The 23,283-nt window shown below is 45.9% G+C and overlaps 1 protein-coding gene across 4 annotated transcripts in view; it reads right to left on the bottom strand.

Annotated features, from left to right (window-relative positions):
* Positions 1 to 4,112: 4,112 nt before the first annotated feature.
* DCPS (decapping enzyme, scavenger) overlaps positions 4,113 to 23,283 on the bottom strand; it is a 58,025-nt gene continuing 38,854 nt past the window's right edge. For 2 of the 4 annotated variants that reach the window (XM_028707794.2, XM_028707795.2), the window contains exons 4-6: positions 20,808 to 20,921; positions 11,459 to 11,569; positions 4,113 to 4,540 (exon numbers count right to left, since the gene is read on the bottom strand). In XM_028707794.2, the coding sequence (XP_028563627.2) occupies positions 4,274 to 4,540; positions 11,459 to 11,569; positions 20,808 to 20,921 (492 nt within the window). In that variant the 3' untranslated portion in view covers positions 4,113 to 4,273. Of the gene's footprint in view, positions 4,541 to 8,348; positions 9,011 to 9,042; positions 9,866 to 11,458; positions 11,570 to 20,807; positions 20,922 to 23,283 lie in introns of those variants that run through there. The other 2 variants (XM_077919230.1, XM_028707797.2) reach the window with 2 other exon arrangements.

The raw sequence follows: 23,283 nt of genomic DNA, 5'->3' as shown, positions 1-23,283 counted from the left end.
GCTTGGTTCCAGCTTCCCCTGATTGTCCGTCCTTCTGGCATCCTTCTGGCGGGGGAGGGGGGCAAGGTGCCCCCTCCCTACATATTTTATTCAAGTTGGCACCACTGCCATGTATGTTACTTGGAATTATGATTGTGTGCAGCAGGGCTTAAGGTAAAGGTAAAGGGACCCCTGACGATTAGGTCCAGTCGTGGCCGACTCTGGGGTTGTGGCGCTCATCTCGCTTTACTGGCCGAGGGAGCTGGCGTACAGCTTCCAGGTCATGTGGCCAGCATGACAAAGCCGCTTCTGGCGAACCAGAGCAGCGCACAGAAACGCCGTTTACCTTCCCGCCAGAGCGGTACCTATTTATCTACTTGCACTTTGACATGCTTTCGAACTGCTAGGTTGGCAGGAGCTGGGACCGAGCAATGGGAGCTCACCCCGTCACGGGGATTCGAACCGCTGACCTTCTGATCGGCAAGTCCCAAAGCGCCACCCGCATCCCTGCAACAGGGCTTACTCCCATTTAATGTGTATACCATATTTTTCGCTCTATAACACACTCCCAACCATAACACGCACATAGTTTATAGAGGAGGAAAACAAGAAAAAAAAATATTCTAAACGAAACAGTGGATGTATGATTTTTGTGGTCCATGCTGTGGCCACAGACATGTGATCTGACGGTGAGTTTGGGGTAGCCCAATGCAAAAATCCTGAGGATCCATGCTTTGTAACCACGTTTTTGCACCACTGCGGCCCCAGGCAACAGTGGGTGCGTGATTTTTTTGGTGCAAGCTTTAGCCATGGACATGCTATGTGATCTGATGGTGACTTTGGGGTGACCCAGTGCAAAAATCCTGAGGATCCGTGTGGATCCGTGCTTTGTAACCATGTTTTAAGTAGGGAGGGAAGGAAAAGCACTCAAGGGACAAGGAACACGTGTGGGGTGGGTGGAGAAGGATGCTGTTAATAATGCAGAAGAGGGGTATGAGAGAAGGCTCTTATAAGAGGAGTGGGGAGGAGAGAGGGACAGAGAGCCTGCTTGCTTTAAAGGAGCCAACCGGACAGGAGCCGCTTACACTCGTGTAAGCGGCTCCTCTCCTCTCCTCTCCCGCTTTGCAAGCAAGCAGGCTCTCTGTCTCTCTCTCCTCCTCACTCAGCGGCTCTTCTCGCGCTTTGCTGTTTCAAAGCGAGCCACGGAGGAGGGAAGGAAGGGGAACCATGGATCCTCTGCTCACGACTGCAGCAGATCCCCCCGCCATCCATAGGCATTCGCTCCATAACACGCACAGACATTTCCCCTTACTTTCTAGGAGGAAAAAAGTGAGTGTTATGGTGCGAAAAATACGGTATATAGGATTGCAGCCTTAAGGAATTTTAATTGTAGGAGGACCAGATTGCAATGTTAATGATGCAGCATTTGGGATTATGGGAGGAAGGAACACAATGTATATATGGAGATACTGTATACTGAATCAGACCCATGAACCACTGAGATCACTACTATACATCCGGACTGGTTGTAGCTCTATAGGGCAAAGGTGGGCAACCTTTTTTGGCTCCTACGGGTCAACTTTGACAGGTGGGCGGAAAATTCCACCTGACAATCACATGATGTCATTATGACATCTGGATTTTCCTAAGTGTCTGACTGTTACCAGGCTGTCGGGTGCTTGGTAACCAAAGCATGAGGGGTGTTGTCAGCCTCATGCTTAGTACTTACTCTGGGAAGAGTCTAGGTACCAAAACATGGGCAGGATTTAAAAAAAAACCTCTCGCAATGTAGTGAGCACTATGGTAAAAATTGAGTTTTAAGAGAATATTTTACAATGCTGTTGGAAAAGAATATCTTGGGAAACCATGGAGGGAAGTCCTGGGATTCAGAGAAGCCTAAATGTAGACCAGGGGTCAGCAAACTTTTTCAGCAGGGGGCCGGTCCACTGTCCCTCAGACCTTGTGGGGGGCCAGACTATATTTTGAAGGGGGAAAATGAACAAATTCCTATGCCCCACAAATAACCCAGAGATGCATTTTAAATAAAAGGACACATTCTGCTCATGTAAAAACACGCTGATTCCTGGACTGTCCGTGGGCTGGATTTAGATGGCGATTGGGCCGGATCCAGCCCCTGGGCCTTAGTTTGCCTACTCATGGTGTAGAATGTCTAAAATTTATGTGTGATCAATCAATAGATTTTATTGCGTTAGCCGTGTGGCCATAGCATGATATACATAGAAATAACAACATAAAATGGGGGTGGGGAGATAAAGGTAGATATCGTCCTGGGCGAGTACTTAAAGAAAGGGGGGGGGGAAGAGGGGGGGATAACAAAAGCGACAGGGGATTTAAAACATCGAGTGACAGATAGTACAAAAACAGAAAGACAAAAAACTGCTGAGGCTGGCGGAGGATCATTAAAGGGTCCTTCGGCTCCTCAGATTTGTCCTAGCTCCATTGTCCTTGTATAATAAGGCTACTTGGAACTTCGTTCGGTTGTGCGGCATATCGACTGCAGCTGTGGTGTTAAAGAAGAAGTTAGTGCCGCTTTCCTCTTCATCACACTGAGCAGGAAGTTAGTTGTCATCTCGGTAATCCAACAATCAGAATCCTGCAAAAAAAGGGACACTATCCAGGGCTGGATTGGGAGATGAAGCTTGTTCACGAGAGGAGTTAAAAACCGAGATCTTTCATCTGTCCAGTTGGGACAGAAGAGCATTACATGTTCCATAGTCTCCAGAGCCGTGTCATTACAGGTGCATGTTCTATTTGCGATGGGAACTCTGGAATAACGACCCGACAGAACTGCTGTAGGAAAACAGTTGAGACGGGCACAGGTAAAGGCCCTTCGCTTAGCCTCCGAAGAAATTGTGAAGCAGTATAGAGGGATCCCTTCAGGGGGTGGAATAGCTAGGGCTAGGCCTGAACACGGCCCTCTTGCATGGGCAGCTGTATTAGAGAAGTCAAGTTGCTGTAGCTTCTTTTTAATTGGAGGTAGGGCCGCCGGACTGATACACTCTAAGTTAAGAACAGTTTTGCAATTCAAATTGAGAAAAGAGCGGAGTTTGAGGTTAATTGTAGTATTCCAGGGGGAATTATGAATATCTCTTAGGATCAGATTGGAAAAACCACCTCTAATTCGAGCATCCGATGCTAGTAGGTGGGAGCTATAGGAAATGGCTCGACTCCATGCTCGTTTTACAATTGAGGGCTGGGCGAACTCAAGTCGTAGGGCTGCACCTGAGACACATCTCGGGACGCCGGAAAGAGATCTCAGAAACATATGAAGTGGGCGATCCAAGTTACCTGATATTGCTGTAGTCCATACTTCACAGCCATATAATAATTTAGGGACAACTTTGGCATTAAATATTTGAATTGCTGCTGGAAGGTGTTTGCCGCCCTTCTGGTGGTAAAATCGGACAATGGCATTAGAGGTCGTGGTTGCAGCGAGAAAGGCAGATTGTAGATGGGTGGTCCAGGAGAGATTATAGGTGAATATTAAGCCTAGATATTTAAAGGCTTTTACCTTTTCTAAGTAGCCACCTGTGATCTTAAGCGGCTCCAGCTTGAGTTTGCGGGAACGAGTGAAGTGGAGGACTTTCGATTTTTTATAATTAATATTAAGAGCTTCCGCCTTACAATAGGCGATAAATGCATTAACTGTATTTGCTAGGTCCGCAGCTGTTCTGGATAAGATGACGGTGTCATCTGCATAGAAAAGGGAAACAATGGGGTGGCCTGCTAAGTGAGGAGGATACTTAGATGCTAGCTTCAAAGGGGTAATTGCATCATGAAGATAGAGATTAAACAGTAAAGGGGCCAAGAGACAACCTTGTCGGACGCCCTTGGCTGTTGGGAATGGAGTGGTAAGGGAGCCGTTGGGATCACTTCGGACGCAAGCTGTGGTGTTTGAATAAAGGGAAATAATTAGGGAGAGGAGGTGCGGATCAATTCCCAGATGGGCAAGTTTGGACCATAATCTCTGCCTAGGAATGGAATGGAATTATGTGTGATAATTGTTAAAAGCACACACACACACACCAAACATTAGGACACCAGATTGGGGAGAGGTGTTTTAACTAGGGGTGGCAAAGCATGCTCCCAAAAGGGGGGAAAAAGTCAATGCATCCAGAACATACCCATTTATTGACAGGAAGGAAATGCTCCAACAGCAACACGAAATATAACCTCCAATCTTACAAAACCATAAACAAAATGTCTTAAAAAAGCAATATAAAACGATCCCTATGAAACGTATGTACACTTAGTTCAACGGTCTTTTGAGAGTTTAGACGCGACCAGCTTCCTGGAATTTCTTCAGCAGGGGTTCGTCTGCCCGGAGGGCGAAGGTCAGGGTGCACTTCTGATAGTACTGGGAGTCGCGCTCCAGGTGGTCCATCACATCCGAGAGGAGGTGGGCTCGCTCCACGGTGCATCCAGGAGCGTCGTAGCCGAGGGCGGTGAAATGCACATGGAGGTGGTAGTAGGAGGGCTGGTAGTGCAGGTAAACTCGCAGCTGAGCCCCACCAATGCCAAAGCGCTTCACTATGGCTTCCTGGAGGGAGGGGAAAAAATGCTTGAAACAAGCAAGAGCCAACCTTTTCTTCAACTGCACCACAAATCATGGCAACATTATGAGATGTTCATCTGCATTTCACACACCAGTCCAAATACTTTCAAAAGTGGCCATTACATCAGCACAAAGCGGAAGAGTAAAAAGTGGTTTCATAAAGACTCTGGCCCCAGGAAATCTGTTGAGCTAAAAGTCCAGGGCAAATGAAAGCAGACTCAGCTTAGCGCTTAAAGGTAAAGGTAAAGGAACCCCTGACCATTAGGTCCAGTCGTGACCGACTCTGGGGTTGCAGCGCTCATGACTAAGCCGCTTCTGGCGAACCAGAGCAGCGCTCGGAAATGCCGTTTACCTTCCCGCCGGAGGGGTACCTATTTATCTAATTGCCCTTTACGTGCTTTCGAACTGCTAGATTGGCAGGAGCAGGGACCGAGCAACGGGAGCTCACCTCATTGATGGGAATCGAACCGCCGACCTTCTGATCGGCAAGTCCTAAGCTCTGTGGTTTAACCCACAGCGCCACCCGCATCCCAGCTTGGCAGTTAGAAGACATCTAACTTCGGCCTCTGGCCACACCCATCACAGGTGTATGGCCTGCAGCAGGTTGCCCAGAAGGGATTGCGGTCCTTGTACTGAAATGTTTCCCACCCCTGGTGCATCACTTTGGCAGGAACAAGAGACAGAGCCCTTTTGGTGGTGGCCCCAGATGTAGGGAATGCTCTTCTTAGGAAGGTGACCACATGTTTTGGGGGGGGACGCTCCCAGACATTGCCGGACTCCAACTCCCAAAATCCCTCACCATGGGACACACTGGCTGGGGCTGCTGAGAGATCCACAGGTCCCTTTTCCTTGATCTAGATCCTTTCCCCTGACCTGGTATTGTATGTGCAGGTTGCATTTTATGTGTGTGGAAGTTTCACACACACAAACTCACTCATTGTCTCCCTGATACTCAGTAGCCGTACGAAGCAGAAAAACCCTGCAACAGACGTGTCACGTGGGGTTCCTTCTGTTCTGCTCATCTGTTTTAATTCTTATTTCCCTTTGGCTACCACAATAACAAGGCCCACTGGGTTGAGAGCATGGTGGGTGGAAAAGATGAATTGCTGGCATCTTTCCCTAAACAGGGACCTTGCTTGGCTTTTATTGCGTTCCATTCCAACTTTTATCACACTGGAGGGTTTGGCGAGTTACAGGCTCCCATTACCGGAAAGTGTAATCAAAGCTATAAACAGAGGCACTGAACTTGTCAGATCCCCTTCAGAAATACCAGGGCTCTTATTTTGCTTGAGAATGAAGCGAGCCTTGGCCCAGTCTCAGACTTCATCTCCTGGGAACTGTGTTACAATTCTAGTCCGAATTCTTCCAGGGGGTAAAGTGGGGGTGGGAGGAGAATAACTACCCACATTGGTTTTACTTCCCTGACCCTAACTATGCATTTTACTTGGAAGTAAATTCTACCGAATTCAAGAAGGGAATCGATTCACACCACTTGACCCCACTCCCAAAAAAGGTTAGAGGCGGCAAAATGGGGAACGGAACACAAATAGCTCAGTGCACAGCAAAGGCCATCAAGCAAAAACCATTTTTGTCTGCCTCCAAGCGGAGGCAGCATATGTCAGCTGACCCCTACGGAAACTTGATTTGAAGCTATCTTAGTTACTTAGAAAAGATCAGGAAAAAGAGGGAGGGAAAGTGAGAGGAAAGCAGCGCATTCCAAAATAAACACTCCATGGACAATCTCATTGGTTGTGGGAGGGGCAAACTCTGTTCCAGCTGAGGATCCCAATTCCAGCTTATTCCCCAGAATGAGCCAAAGAGGAACTGCGTCGTTTTCACTCTATAGCCAGATAACCCTGAGCACCACCTTCAAATAATAATAATAATAATAATAATAATAATAATAATAATAATAATTTATTATTTATTATTTATAAACCCGCCCATCTGGCTGGGTTTCCCCAGCCACTCTGGGCAGCTCCAAATCGAATATTAAAAACACAATACAGCATTAGACATTAATAACTTCACTAAACAGGGCTGCCTTCAGATGTCTTCTAAAAGTCAGATAATTGTTTATTTCTTTGACATCTGATGGGAGGGCGTTCCACAGGGCGGGCACCACTACCAAGAAGGCCCTCTGCCTGGTTCCCTGTAACCTCACTTCCTGCAGTGAGCGAACCACCAGAAGGCCCTTGGCGCTGGATCTGTGTCCAGGCTGAACGATGGGAGTGGAGACGCTCCTTCATGTAGCGTTCTGTAAAGTAAAAACCGTTTTTTTTTTTCTTTTTGAGGGGTTTGTGTGTCATGAAACCATCACTCTGTGAGAAAACCTATATATGTAAAGGATGTATAAGTAAAACCTTGGCTTTACAGTGAGATGATAGGAACAGACATGTAAAAGAGGCAGTTTTCTGCACACAGGGATCACTAGAAATAGCATAAGGGGGGGGGGGAGACAAAAGTGCTGTCAAACAGGCCAACAGAGCAGAAAAATAAATACAGTAATGGTGTGACTTAAGGCTACAACCCTCTGCTTGCTTGCAGCCAATACTTCCCACTTTAATTTGTTTGGCACATACCCTTTATGCCCCATAGATTAATTTATGTGTAAAAGTGGAAAGGAGTGGCTGAAAGTCTCCAGCACACAAAGGACTGTGGGGAAGGAAGGAGGCAGAGAGGAGTTTGCACCTCTGCTACTTAGCTAGGTACATCTCTGGAAGGACGCCTGTCTTTTATGTAAAGAACTCTCCTATGTACAAAGCCTCTTCTAGCATGACAGTCTAGGGTAACTGCTATCAGGAAAGATAATCCCTTGAATGGGACATCAGTTCTCTGATTTGCCTTGGAGATTTTCCTCTAGGACAACAACTTACAGGAAACTGATCATGATGTTCTATTCCTGGGATGCAGAACCTGCCCTGTCGATGTTTCAACTTAGCATAGAAATGTTGTAAAGTAGAGCTCTCTTAGCATTTTGGTCCCACGCTCCACCCCAGCATACACAGCGAGAAGTCTTGTTCCGATGGAACTCTGCTCATATCCTGAGACTATGTGTGCTTTTTGGCTTTGCCCTGAACAATGATAGTTTCAAAAAAACAAATTAAAAAAAATCCTCAAGAAATCAGGATAGCTCAAGCTAAGTATTTGTGGGAGGAGGGTATTTTCCTGTCTCAGCCAATATGCATAATGGAGTGTCACCAGAATTAGTCCCCAGAATGTTTGCCACATCTCATGTAAGTAAGTACGTCCATGCCCTTGTTCAGATATTAATTAACTCTAGGAAAATTATAATCTAGCAGGACCTTTTCTCAGAAATTGTATTAAGCCTGGGGCACCTCAGTCAGCTGGCTGGAAGCTCGGATTGTTCCGGGGACTCTTGTGACCGAGCTACTACTGTACGGTGGGAAAGTTTCATTGATATGGCTGTAACAACTCTATGCTTGATTTAACAGAGTTGTCGTTTGCACCCAGCGTTGTCCTCAACAAGATCGCCTTCTATGTCAGACCCCAAACCCATCAGGAAGTCGCTTTCCTATAACGGGGCATTTCTCTGAACCCACTGTGTCCAGCCTTTCCCCACTGAGGCTCTTTCAAGCTCCACATCTCTGTCCAATTTAGCTTTGCAGAACACTCTATGTTACTCTGTTCCAAGATTCTCTGACCCTGTGGATTACTGCCAGAAATCTTCAGATTTAGTTGGATCCCTACCCTTGCCTCCTCTCCTGCATCTCTCAGCGATGTTTGTCGTTTCTCTGGAGCCAGTGAGGACCCTTGGGGGAAGCACAAACCAACATGGTCCCAAAAAGAAACTTTTTTCTATGCTGAAACTACGTAAGTGAAGTTCCAAGGCATCCAGAGTGGATCTGGCTAGGAGAAGCAAAGATGCTGGCATGAACTTGTTGGATTTCATGGCCGGAAGCAGAAACAGATTGACCTGGCTCTGTTTAACTCCACTATCACTCAACAATTTAGCCATTGTTAGGACCCAGTCATAGGTGATGGTGAAAAAATGTGAAAAATGGAATAAAGGCTATTTTTGGTTGCACTGGTTCCAAGTTGCTACCTGTCGTTTTATACAAAGGCAGCCCCCTCCCACCCTGGATAGAATATTTAAAAGACAAGGGAAAAGCTCATACAATTTTCAGCTGTATGGCTCTAGTATATATAACTGGCTGAACATGAAGCTAAGCAGGAAGAAGGAATTAGAGAGGTTTTCCCACTTGAACACAGGACAAGAAGGGGATGGATACACATTAAAGCTTCCATTTTTGTTCACAAAGATCACTTCAAGTATTTTAGAAACAAGCCTACAAATGCAACCTAGGGAAGGTAGACATTGAAAGTAGTACAGTTGCAAGTGGAAGAAACTTATCTTATTCCGTCTTCCTGTTTAGTTACGTGCCTGAATCCCTGGGATTTCATTGGTACTTTGGAGCGCCTTGTGGTCAGGTTCTGAAGGAGGAAGCAGGTCTCAGTCATCTTCAGCTCCTTGCCTCCTGCACCACCAGTGCTGTAGACCCTCAGCAGACCCTTCTGTTCCAGCCTAAGCACTGTCAGCTGACCTCACAGGCCAAGGGGGACACATACTTGTGGCTGACTGTTTCAGAAGAGCACAATGACCCTACCAACCCTTGTTGAACATCTTCTATATTCATGGAAATAACCAGAAGACCTGATCAATGATATGCTGCTAAAATACACCATTAGCTGGGAAAAACCTCTGGTTTCTGAAGCAATTAAGTGATGCACGTGCCATTTCCAAAGCACAGATGAAAGCTGGGGGGGAAAGAGGGCGGGTCTCCTGCACCTTTAATAGTTGTGTGCGAGAGAGAATTAAAATTAAAGGGGCAGGAGCTCTGTCCTGCTTTTCACCTGCCCACCCTACGCACTAGGTGGGCAGAGAAGGGATAGTTTTTGCAAAGCTGATCTACGCAGCTCAATTCTATACCCATGTTTCCTTCAATGCAAGCCTCAGAGCTTGTTCCTGAGTTCAATGTGCACAGGACTGCGGTCTCTCCTAGCCTTTGAGCCAATTCCTCCAGAATTTCCATGTGGGTGCCAGCTGTTCGGCACGGTGCCACTCAATTCTGAAGAGTTCTGCTCAACATCTGGCCCCAGAGAGACACATTTCATTTTGTCAGTTTTGTCTGGCAGCAGGCAATTCATCACTAGGGAGAAATAATTGTTCCCAGAAGACTAAGAAGTGGTGGCAGAGGGAAAGGAAATGGGGAGGCAGCAGAGGGGGGGAGGGCGGACCATAGGCAGGAGAAGCAGTAGATCCATACCATGGTGTAGAAACTGCTTGGTCTGAAATATTCAAAATAAATTGTGAAGAGTAAGCATGAATTCTTCTGGATTGCCAGCTGAGATGCTGACATGGGCAAATGCCTCAAAAAATTCACAGGAAATGAGTAAGCAGCTAAAGAGGAACAGAGGGCCTTTCAGATGCCACCCCCAACCCCCAAATTTCCTCTTGCTTCTGGTGCCAGTAAAGTTGATATGTGTATCACACATGTATGCTGGGGGATGGGGATCAGCTACTGTATAATCCTTTTCACAACTTTGGGCCCCTCAAATGCGGGTGGAGGTAAGATATGCTTTCTAGCCCCAAAGAGGGAGAAAAAAAATTTCAAAAGCAAAACCTTAAAGAAAAGTTCAAGGTTAGCACTGTTGTGAAGGGGGAAGAGAAGATGTAAGGAAGAAAGCTGTGCTGTACCAAGTCAGGTTTTATTGGTCCGTCTAAGCTCAATGCTGTCTACACAAACTGGAAGCGGCTCTCCAGAGTATCAGGCAAAGGCCTCTCCCATCCTTATCTAGAGATTGAATCTTGGATCTCCTGCATTCAAAGAAAGTGCTCTACCATGGAGTTGGACCCTTCCCCAACTAGCATGCAGGTATTCGCTACCTGTGTGTTTGTGATTACTTACGTTGCGTGCAATTAGATCATTCATTTGGTCCTACAATGGAGAGACACAACACCACCTGCTCATCTTCAGAGGAGATTTCCCGTCATGGCTCCGGATTCATAATTGCAAACTACCTAGGGCTGCAATGGGGAACCTCCTCTGAAGGCAGACAGGCACTCCTGCTGTTCATCTCTGCATTTGGAGCCAATCAGGTAGGGGGGAACTTTGGTCCTCCGAATATTGCTGAACTACAACTCCCACCATTCATGGCCATTGGGTTTACTTGCTGGGGCTGATGGGAGTTGTAGTCCAGCAACATCTGGCAGGGCAATGGTTCCCCTGATCTACATGAATTCTTCTTCTTCTTGAATACCCTCGTGTGCTCAAGCAGTATAGTGGTGACTTACACGGCCTTTAAAAGTAGCATAATAAAAACATTTTTTCAAGCTGTAGTGGGGGTCCAGTATCATACTAATGATGTGTGGAAAGCAGGACTTGGTCACCATGACACTATCATCTTAACTGCCACCAAGGTGGCCAGCTTCAGCTGCAGCTTTCTGTTTAACAGCAATTTGATCTACAGCCGTGAGCTCCATGCCACAAAATATTGTTTCTTCCTGTTTTTTTCCCCCCTACATCAGGCCACTGTTAAATGCACAGTAGTAGGCTAGGGTTCCCCCTCCTTCATCTCCATCAGTTGGCAACTCTATTATCCATTAATTTGGGGCAGCAGAGATTGCAGTTCCCCACAATGAAACAGAGCTGGTAATTGGGGGGGGGGGGGAGACACCCTGTGACTAAAATGTGACCTTGAGGAACGGCACCTGGATTGCCACAACTGCCTGCTTATTTCGTATACAAGTGCAAAGGTGTGTGAGAGAAAGAGAAAGCAAGGAGATAGTCAGCAACGAACGAGGAAGCTGGCGTGAGTTTGGCTAATGCAGAACCAGGAAAGGGGAGGGGGAATCAATTAAAAAGAGATGAGGAGGCTCACCTTCCCTTCTCGTGAGATGTTCTTCAGCAAAGGCAGGTGCTCAGCAGTAAGATCCCTGAGTGACTTGATTCCCCGGCAGTGGCAGATAGCAATTAAGTATAAATCGTCTACCTGCAGAGACAGAATAGACGGCAGAGCTTAGATGTGCTGAGAAAAGATTATTAACTTCTGCCAAAGCAAATCATGAATTCCAGGCACCCAGATAAAGACGCAAGGCAGAGGCCACCTACCTTTTCGGACCCACAAACACATTTACAAACCAGAGCACGTTTATTGGGAACCACACAGCAACTGCAACCAAGCAAACACTTTCACCTAGAAGCAGCCAATATGGTGCCTTCCAGATGTTGTGGAATACAACTCCCACCAGCCTCAGCCAGCATGGTCTATCGCCGTGCATGATGGGATTTGCAGTCCATAGCATCTGGACACCTACCTCTGCCGTAACCTATTCTATTGGCTACAAGAGAATGCCTCTTTCAAGCCTACCCCAGAAAACACTCCGGGTGCCAAGGAAGGCCTCAGTGGCAGGGAAGGCCCAGCTGACCATACCCCTTGGAAGGCTCAGCATTAGTAAGAAAGGGTCCTTTGGCAGCACGTGCATGTGCCCCTTCACCTGAATGAGATAAAGACACCCTGAAGGCAGGGTCAATGACAGCTAAGACAGCAGCTCCCAATGGGTGGTGGTTGGCTGTTGAATGCATGTATAAGTGTCTGCATGTAGACATACATTAAACACTCACAGCAGCAATAATAGAAACTACCTTCTTAGGAAAGGGACGCGGGCCTTGCCGATCGTATGGTCGGCAGTTCGAATCCCCGCAGTGGGGTGCGCTCCCGTCGTTCGGTCCCAGCACCTGCCAACCTAGCAGTTCGAAAGCACCCCCGGTGCAAGTAGATAAATAGGGACCGCTTACCAGCGGGAAGGTAAACAGCGTTCCGTGTGCTGCGCTGGCTCGCCAGATGCAGCTCGTCACGCTGGCCACGTGACCCGGAAGTGTCTGCAGACAGCGCTGGCTCCCGGCCTATAGAGTGAGATGAGCGCACAACCCTAGAGTCTGTCAAGACTGGCCCGTACGGGCAGGGGTACCTTTACCTTTACCTACCTTCTTAGGAAGACAGACTAGTTTTCTGGACACATGGGGTTGTATCAAATGTTAGTCATACGAAGACGCACTTAACGGACATGACTAATTTAGGTCCATGAATTTTAATGGGTCTATTTTGAATAGAACTTAAGCAGAACCCACTAACTAACCCAGCAGGCTAGCAGAAGCCAGCCCAGGGGCTCCTGCTAGTGCAATGGGGCTTTTCCTGCTCTCCCCCAAATCTGCTCCAGAGGGTCAGGAGAACCAACAGAACAGTGGATGGGGGAAGAAGGAAAGGAGGATTGTTCTGTCCGGCAAGCAGAAATAAAAGAAGTGCCATGCTGAATTCCTACTATTATGTTTTTTTATGGATGAGCACTTAATTCTGTAATACCATAGCAGTTTTACCATAGGATCTGCTGTTTGCGCTAAACAGGCCTTGGCAGATTGTGGAGGGGTCCCTTGGTGGCATTTGCAATAAAAGTCGGAGAGGCATCTTTGGGGTTGTGTGAGTTGCGGCAGGTGGCACGAGCGAACATCCCTTTTCCTGGATAATGCTGCCTTCCTGGATGATAAAGGCAGAGCTTGTTCCCCAGGTATTTTCCAGCAAGATCTCCAACACTCTGAGAGAGCAAATGCGGAAAGTGAAACATTTGATATCTTCCGAGATTGCATTACTGATACTCTGGGACGGGCTCCAATCACTAGGGCGCTCTAAATAACTCTTCTCAATAATGAATGGATCGTTTGACAATGTCAACTTTGTCAGAAACGTTGCTTAAGAGCATATTTTGGCTAGACTTCCAGCGTTTCCCTGAATACGTTGAGGAATGAATGTTAAAACATCTGGATATAAAAGTTGTTTAACTCCCAAAGGAATGCTGCACATCACCGTGGCCCACTCAAGGTGCATAGAAGTTGCTACAAGTAAACCGAAAGGCCACCTGGGAAGAAAGCCACCTGGGAACTATTCGGCAATGCAGAGGCAGAGGAGCATGACTGGAAAGTTAAACCATAGGAATTGGATGTATACATAACACAGGTATAGAAATCGAACACTAAAGCACTTGATGTGCAGCCAAGTAGGCATATAAGCTCTACGTACAATGGCCACACTCTTGAATGTTAATCTATATAATTCGCAGTGGGTTTTGAGCAAGGGCAGATTAAGACTTTTAGAAAAGGAGGAGGAAGGACGAGACACATAGATATAACAAGGGCAAAGAGAACCATCCAGTTTCCTGGCTCACACACCAAAAATCTATTTTTGGATATTCCCAGGGAAAGAGCCGTCCAAATAATTCAATGGAAAAATCCAAGTTTTTAATGTAACTGAGATAGTATCTCTCTCTCGCTCTCTCTCTCTCTCAAATCTCAAAATGGAGCATAGATATATTTCCAAAATGGCACCATGAGGATTGTGCATGCTAGTAGGCACAGAATGCTGATGACTGTTGGAAAGGGTGAGAGGAAAACAGGGACTGGGGCTGCCAGGGAAAACAGAATGGAGCAGCTTGAACCAGGAACAGAAGTACAGTGGTGCCTCGCAAGACGAAATTAATCCGTTCCACGAGTCTCTTCGTCTTGCGGTTTTTTCGTCTTGCGAAGCACGGCTATTAGCGGCTTAGCGGCTATTAGCGGCTTAGCGGCTATTAACGGCTTAGCGGCTTTAAGAAAAAGGAAACAAACTCACAAGAACTCGCAAGACGTTTCGTCTTGCGGAACGACTCAAAAAACAGAAAACCCTTTTGTCTAGCGAGTTTTTCGTCTTGCGAGGCATTCGTCTTGCGGGGCACCACTGTACAGTGGTACCTCGGGTTAAGTACATAATTCGTTCTGGAGGTCCGTTCTTAACCTGAAACTGTTCTTAACCTAAAGCACCACTTTAGCTAAAGGGGCCTGCTGCTGCTGCGCCGCCGGAGCACGATTTCTGTTCCAATCCTGAAGCAAAGTTCTTAGCCCGAGGTACTATTTCTGGGTTAGCGGAGACTGTAACCTGAAGTGTATGTAACTCGAGGTACCACTGTATATGACAGGGCAACATTTTGTTGTTGTTGTTAAGCACATCAACTACCTAAAATTTTCTTAGTGCTATAGAGATATTAAAATATATATGTACAGTGCTCCTTCAATCCTTGCTTGCTGTTCACAATCTAACGAACACGATACAAAATGAAAAAAGGCACAGGGAAGGAAGAGGAAAATAAGCATCGAAGTCTCTGCTCCTTCACTGGAGGTTGGATGGGAACAGGTTACCCTCCCTCTGAGCACAATACTTTTCCTGGGGGGCAGGAGGTGGAGTAATGGCTGCAGATGACATAATGTGCAATGCTAAAGGCCTCATGAAGCTTGAGGAGGTTAGGAGCTAACTGTGAAAACTACCCGAGGGGTGTGTGTTATTTGCTGTGTTTCACACAAAAACCCCAAAAAACCATGTGTAGTCCAAACTTCAGGTGCTGAAGTCTTCTAGCACTGAAAGAAGATTTCTACATTTGAGGCCATCAACGTGATCCAGCAGAAAGTGTGCAGGATCTGGGAACTCTTCTTTCAAATGTGGGTCTCCCCAGGATTTCAGGAGTCGGCTCTGAGCATAGGCACTGTCCCCAGTTCCCCCACTCTGATCCCCCACTGTCCTCAGTCCCATCCCCACCCCAAATTTCTGTAGTTGTAAGATCATGACACCCCACCTATAACAAATGGGATAACAAAATCCTGTTAACTGGTCTGAGCCCAAGAGATAAGGGGGGTTATTTATACCTGTAAGCCACCCAGAGTGGCTGAAGAAACTCAGCCAGATCAGCAGGGTATAAATAATAAAATTATTATCATCATCATCATGATTATTATTAAACTAAATAACTATTTTTAAAAACCACCCAAATGCAATTGCTCTTTTGGTTATTTCTTAAAAAAAAAATCAGACACAAACGAGGAATGCGGTCTCTATGGAAAGTGTTAGAAACATACATGAAAGAGAAGTGGAGCTTCCAGCTGTTGCTCAAGCACTTGAATTCTTAGAAGTGCTTGCAACTAAAAATACCTCTCACCCTTTCAAGTCTGGAACTGGCAACAATCCAAGGTGAGATTTGGAGCTCTGACTGCATGCTGCTCTGCACTGGACTCCGGGTAACAATTAGTCATGCTGAGAGAGCAACGAACCAGCAGCTAAGTCTGAGGAGTGTGAGAGACGACCCTTTGCAGAGTTCAGATTGGTCAAGTTCCAGCTAGAATAAAATAATATATTGGGCCCAGAATGAGTCCACAAAGAGGGGCAGTTTACAGCCACTGCAAATGCTGTTTATTTCACCCTGGTAGGTCCTCAACGAGCCTTCAAAAAGCCTTACAGAGCAATCCAATTCCCACCTTGCACCTTGGTCCTCCCTTCAACTCTCCGGGCTGAGCTGGCCTCCCACCGGCTGCCTCAGTGGCTGCGGCCCCCATGAATGACGAGGCTGTGGCTGTGGTTCCTTCCACCACTCCACAAAACCTTGCCGGTGGAAGTTCTGATTATGCCCTGAATCTGGTATGCTCTCCCCTTCTCCCTTCCCCACTGAATGGCGGTTACCTTGTTCTCTTCCTAGTAGGAAGCAAATCACAATATACTGTTTTGCCTGACCAGTCATTTTGCCTGGTTTGAGAAAGTGGAGCCCACCATTTCAAACTAACTTATGATGGTTCGCATGCACTCTACAAACCAGGTTTGGAAACCACGATCAAAACTTGGTTTCCAAGGGAAGCACAAACCACAGTTCACTGGCAGATATGACGCAAAACATTACTATTTGCCTCAAGCTAAGTGTAAGCCAGACACAGGGAAGGGGCACCTAGGAGATGCTGCGATCCACGGGCCCTATTGGGAATAGGCCGAAATGGAAGAACTAGTTAAGAGCAAGATAACTTAAAGTACAGAAACTTCAGCTATTTATTGAGTTTAGGCTCTTTGTACAGATCCAATCTCACAGTCCATTCCCTGGGCAAAACAGGCTCCATTTCCCTCTGTAGATTCCAAGAATTCAGTCTGGCCCCAGTAAGAAGGACAGTTCTGTGAATAGAATCACCCCAGCTTGTTAGATCTGTGGTACTCCAATGGTCTATTTCCCAGAGCTATACTACTTAGGGACCAATTGGTTCAGTGGGTCTCTTGCTAGTTCCTCCTTGGGAGATTCTAGGGTCACACCTAGTGACCCTACCCAGGTTTTTCTCTTAAAAAATCTGGGGTGAAAGGGGGAAATTCTTATCAGAGGCCCCCAAACCTCCTTGCAGCTTCAGTGGTGTCAAGAAATGACACCCTCAGGGCTCTGCTCCTCATCCCTCCTCCAGCACCTGAAAACAGCTACCTCTGGGCTATTTAAATCCAAGGGCTTTTCATCAGTCCAAGGTGAAAGCTGCTGTTCCCTGTCCCTCCCATTTCTTGACTGGGCTGCTGCTCACTCCTACAAAGGTGGATTGGGGACTTCTTAAATGGGCAGTCATGGTTGATGCCTGTCTGCCTGAAATGATCTCCTATGATGGTCTACTAGGAAAGAAGAGAGGGGATGTGTGTGCATGAGAGGATGTGGGGATGAGAGGAAGAGAGTGAACAAGCTCAAAGCTCCTTGAAGGCTCATCCTTGTAGTCTGAACCAGCAATGCATGAGGAATGGCTGCTGAAATCCAGATCAGTAGCTGAAATGGATTTTCAGTGTTTCATGGTGGGGCTTTGGCCTCCTCCTAAATCATTGTCTCATTAGATTTGTGCATTGCCTACACCAGCCCCTCTAGTGAAAGGTAGCAAGCCCTACGGCCACATTACAACCATCAAAAATTAGGAGATGTTAGCTCCTACCTTAAAAACTGTGCCAGTGTTTAAAACTAATAAAACTGCTAAATATTACCAAAAAGATCCAGGGAAAAGAAAGAAAGAAACCTATTTGTCTGGCGCCAAAAAGATTGCAAAGAAAGCATCAAGTGACCTTAATTGGGGACAGCATTCCATAGGCTGCATCTGGGGTGACTGACCATAATTTATACAAGTCACAGAACTGATATTTTCCTCGTACAGAATGCTGCTGGTTTTCTTTTTCTTAGCACGAAGTACACACATCCCTGAGCACAAGCTGTTCCTTACTCTGGGCAGAGTTCATTAAGTACTCCAGCTGAATCTCCGCCATACAGCCTTCCTATTTTAGCGTCAGGATCTGCTGTTGGCCCAAGCCCCCACACTAATGGCATGGCTTGGACATTGGACCATGGTCCGCCTGCATCCTGCCATGGCAGAACTGGCCGCTTTGGTTGCCCTTCAGGCCCCTGGATGGAATAAATCTCTTTTTTCTGTAGTACAACTATTAATTTGATTGACGTGGACTAATCCCCTGGGATCCCACCTCAACACACGGGCTGGACGATACGTCTACTAATTCCACCCGGCAACATCTGTTGCTTTGTTTAGCAAGCAGCTTCCGTGAAAACAGCTTGTAGAGATCGCTTGACAGTTCAAATAACATCAGCTCCAAGGTTGCTCTTCTTTTATTGAGGTCACAGGTTCTCTAAAGAATTTCAGATTGTCAAGGTGCACACCCCCCCCCCCACTTATTGCTGTCCTCCAATAATTAAAGGCCTGCAATAAAGTCCCCTGCCTTTCCTAATTAGCCCCCCCCCACCCATCCCAGGGAAAACTCCCCAGTGGAGTACGTTTCGAAACCCTACTGTATTAGGATTGCTTTTGAAATTCTTCTGGATCCTCCCTTGTCAACTGGAAGCTCAGAAAGCCATGGGAGCTTTCGGAGAAAAATGACTTGGCTACGTAATCCACGCTCTAGTAACTCCCAGACTGGATTACTGCAGTGCGTTCTGAATACTGATCACTGACTGTAATAAAGATATTGACTCCAATGTGCTCTATGTGGGGCCATGGGCTGTTTGCATCTGGAGGGTGCAGGTGGAGGGTTTGCCAAGCATTCAGGGAAGGGCTCCAGCGGGATGTGGAAGACTTTGCCAGAATAGGGGCAGCCTGACAGTGAATATCCAGGATGTATGTCCTTCAACCTGCTCTCTTGCCTCATCCCACCTCCTTCTCAGCTGTCAAAGTATCTCTCTGACGCTTCCACAGTGCCTGTCGCGCCACCTACCCTGGTGGCATCAGACACTGGTTGTAGCCCTGCCTCTCCGGGGATATTCTGCTGGCACCATCTGCCTCCCTAGGGAAGAGACAACTTCCCCGTTACCTAGATCCAGGAAGCGCCAAAGGCGGCAAGAACAGATGGCACAGAAGGAGATTGCAAAAATGCTTGCTGTTGCTGCACTATGTTGAGCCTTCCCCATTCCTATATATAGGATACCAAGAGGGTGTGCCAGTGTTGGATCAACATCTAAAGCTTTGAGATTTGGATCACTTGCCTTTGTTGCAGCTGTAGGTAGGATTAATTATGTGCATTGCCTGAAGTGCCGCATGCCAGCGATTTGCACATGCATTGCAGCAATCTAAACATGGAAGCCCTTTGAAAGAATTCTTGTTCTTCAGCAACTGGGAGCCAGGACAGACTGCCCTTTGAAGACGACGTGGAAACTTCAACTGGTCCAACAGGCATCAGCCAGATTACTGGTTGGGGTTCCACTTGTAAGTCACATAACCCCTGTTTCAAGGCAGTTACATTGGTCACCAGTTTGTTTCCAGCCCCAATTTGAGGTGCTCATGCTAAGAGTTTTAAACCCCAAATGACTTAGAGATTGTGCCCTTCTCTACAGACCCTCTTGGTAGTTCCACCCCCCTCAGAAGCTTGTGGTGTGCTTGCCCAGGAGAGGCCATTCTCTGTGACAGTCCTAAGTTTTGGAATTCCCTCCCCGCAGAGCTGTATCTGGCACCTTCATTATACGGATTTCATTGTACGCTGTGTCTCTTGCTACTCACAAAAGCCTTTCAAAACCAATTTTAAAAGCAGCAGCAGGTGTGCGTAAAAATAATAATTAGAGGCAGGAAAATCCAAAGGTGAGGTGAGGTGCAATCACTGTCTGGAAGCCAATGTTAGCAAAAAAACAAAACAAAACAACAACAAAACTCTCAGCAGACCAAAATGATTTTGATGAAGAAGAAGCATAAAGGAGATTATCTCTATGATATAAAGGACCCAAGTTTATGACTGCTTGTTTGTTGAGAGTGCAAAGGTGCCGATTGGTCATGGGGAACTTCTCTGACCGAGAAGACCAAGTTATGCTTTTTCATCACTTGCATTTTAGAAATAGGCAACCTTTTTTCCGGTGGTACAGCTGTTTATAGGGCAACTGTCCTTTTATATAATACCTTAAGGCAGAGTGAAAAGCTCTCAGGCATTATCAGGAATGGAATGATTAATTTGGTCAATTAAAAGTATTGCTGCAAATCCGAGCTTACAGATTATGAAAACGAGGCTTTGGCAAGTCAAACGTTAACAGAAATTGTATGAGATGAAATAAAAACAATATTTATGTTAGATCTGTCAGGATCCTAAGAATGCCAAAATGTCAAATTTCTAGCCTTTGCCACTGTTTTCATTTTTACTATAAAGAGCTTAAATGGGCATCTATACTGATGATCACTTCCCAAACATAGTAACAGTCAAATTTCTTTCTTTCTTTCTTTCTACTGGAAGTTGGTGCATTACACAACAAAAAGAAAATGCACCATATCTGGTACTGCAAGCTGCTCTATATAAAGAAGTTTTTTCACTATTCAGGCAGCTGTAAACAGGCATTTTTAGAAGTCTCATTCTACAGATGGCAAAGCATTGTTCCAAAAGAGCAGGGGAAAGGGAGTAGAGCTTCAAGTCAGGACTCATGTAATGTCCTCAAGAGACTGAAGGGTGGGGTAAGCACACTGAATGCAAAACCGCGTGTCCTCCAACATTACACAGATCATCAGCAGGGAGACTCATTTAATTCCTAGGATCCCTGTTCTCCTATGAAGGACAAGCACACCCCACGAGTCCGTTTCTCATTGTTGAAATCCCCTCTACCTACTGTACCCTGAAGCAGCCTATCTCAAAGGGATTATAAAAGCAAAGAGCTGTTCTGCCCTTTTGGTTAAAAGAACCAGATAACCTTGCTTACAGGCTTCACATAGGCATCTGTTTGGCCACAGGATGCTGGACCAGATGGGCTTCTGGCCTGATCCTGCAAAGCTCTGCTTAGGTTTCCTTTCAAGGTGTAGCTGTAAAGGTAAAAATATCCATATTCTGGAATATTATCTTTCCCCCCACAATTAAAGATAGCAGCTGTCCCTCCAAAGAATAAAGAAAAATTTTAACTAACCTGCTTTTGATTCCACTTAAGATCTGGTATGAGAACAAACCCATGGGCAGGATCCGGGTTTTCGTAGATTATTCGATCAGCCTCAGCCTTCTTCTCCAGGATGTTGTATACCCACTAGGGGGAAAAGAAACACAGGGGGGGAAACCCAAGCATGATAAATTGTCAACATCAAATAATGCATCTCTCTATCCCAGGCTGTTTATATATTTATTTTATAGATGGATGGATGATAGATAGTTTTGCTCTCTTGCTTGTGGAAACCTCATTACAAGTATAAAAACTGCATTTGGATTCAGGAAAGAGCCAAACGATTTCAAAGCTAATAAAAATTGAGGTTAATTATCCACAAAACAATCAAATGTCATGTGTCAGGACCCTGGTCGATAGATAAGGGGCAAGAGGGAATTACTCTCTTCATGTGCCATCATTGCCCTCTTGGACAGATGAATTAGTGGGGAGGATGTATTTGCCTTCCTCCAAAGGATTATGTATCTGCCGTCTCTGAAAGCAGAACCCCCACACTGAACAGATTCTTAAGACAGCGTGTTTCCAAAGCACAATTGCAGCACTCCCGTGCAAGAGAGTTTGGAAAGGGATTATCCTTGAAATTGACTTTGCTGCAACAGAACTGCTTAAGTGCAGTGTGTGGGGAGGAATAAGAGATGGTTTGTGAAATAAAACAGTAATGACCAGGGGCTTTGTGCCAGTCCTAACCCTGGGATCAAATTGAGGACTCTTGGGTCAGAAGGGGGATTGCAGGAGGCTGGTTTAAAGAGAGAGGATTCCAAGAAGGGAGAGGTGGGACTTTGGTCTGTCAACAACTAGCACCTGGTCCACAGACTAGGCAGGCATAGGGGTCACCTTGTCACAGTCTTGCTTCCCACTATGGTGGCAGGTGCTACTGTATTTCCATTTAAATGGCTGTGATACGGAACCACCTTTGGAACAGCACTTTATGTAAAAATATTGTTCGATATACAGCAGACCCACGACTTACACACATTTAACTTGTGTGCATTCAGCTTTATGCACTTGGCATAACAACAACAACAACATTTGAAAGGGGATGGGCATCTGGGGGAAAAACCTTTGGCAATCCCACCTGCCATTGCATCCAATGTGTTTTTCTATATACAATTTTGGCTTTAGATGTTACCCCTGGAACATAACTGCACCCCCAAAAAATAAGTTGCGGGTCCAGTGTATTTACTCAATGCCTACTTTATATAAGATCTCCGTGGAAAATATTTGCCGGGGTTTATTTGCAAGAAGAGCTCCGTTACACCTAGTGCTTTTTCCCCCCCTTTCTGCCTGATAATGAAAACTAAGATACTTTGCATGTTTCTTTACTTGCCCTCTTAGACAGGAAAGTAAGAGCTAAATTTGTAGCTCAACTCTAGATATATATATATTTTTGCTTTCTGTTGTCATGGCTTATAGCTAAACAAATAAAAGCTATTGCTTACCTACCTGCATATTTAAAGGAAAGTAAGCATTTCTGAACTTCATGTCTACATATAAATTAGGACAGGCAAATTTTACGCACATCTGTGCCCTCTTTCGCCCTGTTTTTTGGCGACGAACCACCGGCCACCCAAACTAAACTTGTAGTATGTGAACTGTTTTTGCATCTGCCCCCTAATGAGAAACACACACGGAGGCTGCTCCGTTCCTGGGACTTGAAACAGAAATGTGAGGAACAGAGCCCAATGTCTGAGCAGCCTGATGTCACTTCCAGTGTCAGCACTCGCCCATCTCTCTGTGGGAGGCTGTTTCCTGCTGTGAATTAGCATCAGTAAACACTAAGAATTGCCACAGGTATAGTTGCAAAAAAATCCCAACAAAAATAATAAGGAAAACAATGTTTGAGAGCACATTTGGCGACTGTGAAACCAACTCCATTACAGACTTTTGCAGCAGTAAATAATTAGAAACATATCACAACAGTGACGCTGCATTTAGCCATGGGGAGCATGTAAGCGAGAGAGAGAGGGAAATATGTTTTTTTCCCCTCTCCACATTTTCCTAGCAATAAAATACTCAGGTTTGTGTGCAGGAAAATGTAGCATCTCTATGAGAGAAGGTCGGAGTGGGGGGGGCATCTTGATCCTCCGAATTAAACAAGCAATAATTGCACATTTTTTATTATAAAGGTTTTTCTGCAAAGGTCTTTAGAAGATACTTGAAGGGCTAGAATTACAAAGCAGTGGAAGATTGGGGAGGCAGCAGTAGCCAGCAAAAACCACAATGGAACAGGGGCTAGGAGTCTGGGCGGATCAAAGAACCCTCATTATAATTAGCCAAAAATGTGACTTTCTTCATCAAAACTCTGTGCAAATAATAACTAATTAATTAATCATGCACCAAAGCGGTGTGGCATTTCTGAAACAATTATGCTCCCCCGGTGCAATCAGCAAGCACTTCTCCCATAAGAGCCACCTGCCTTATTCCTATAAAACTCAAATGTTTGCGTCTT

This window comes from Podarcis muralis, chromosome 15 (assembly GCF_964188315.1).
Source record: "Podarcis muralis chromosome 15, rPodMur119.hap1.1, whole genome shotgun sequence".
Taxonomy (NCBI): Eukaryota; Metazoa; Chordata; class Lepidosauria; order Squamata; family Lacertidae; genus Podarcis; species Podarcis muralis.
This window is presented reverse-complemented; position numbering and strand designations above follow the sequence as displayed.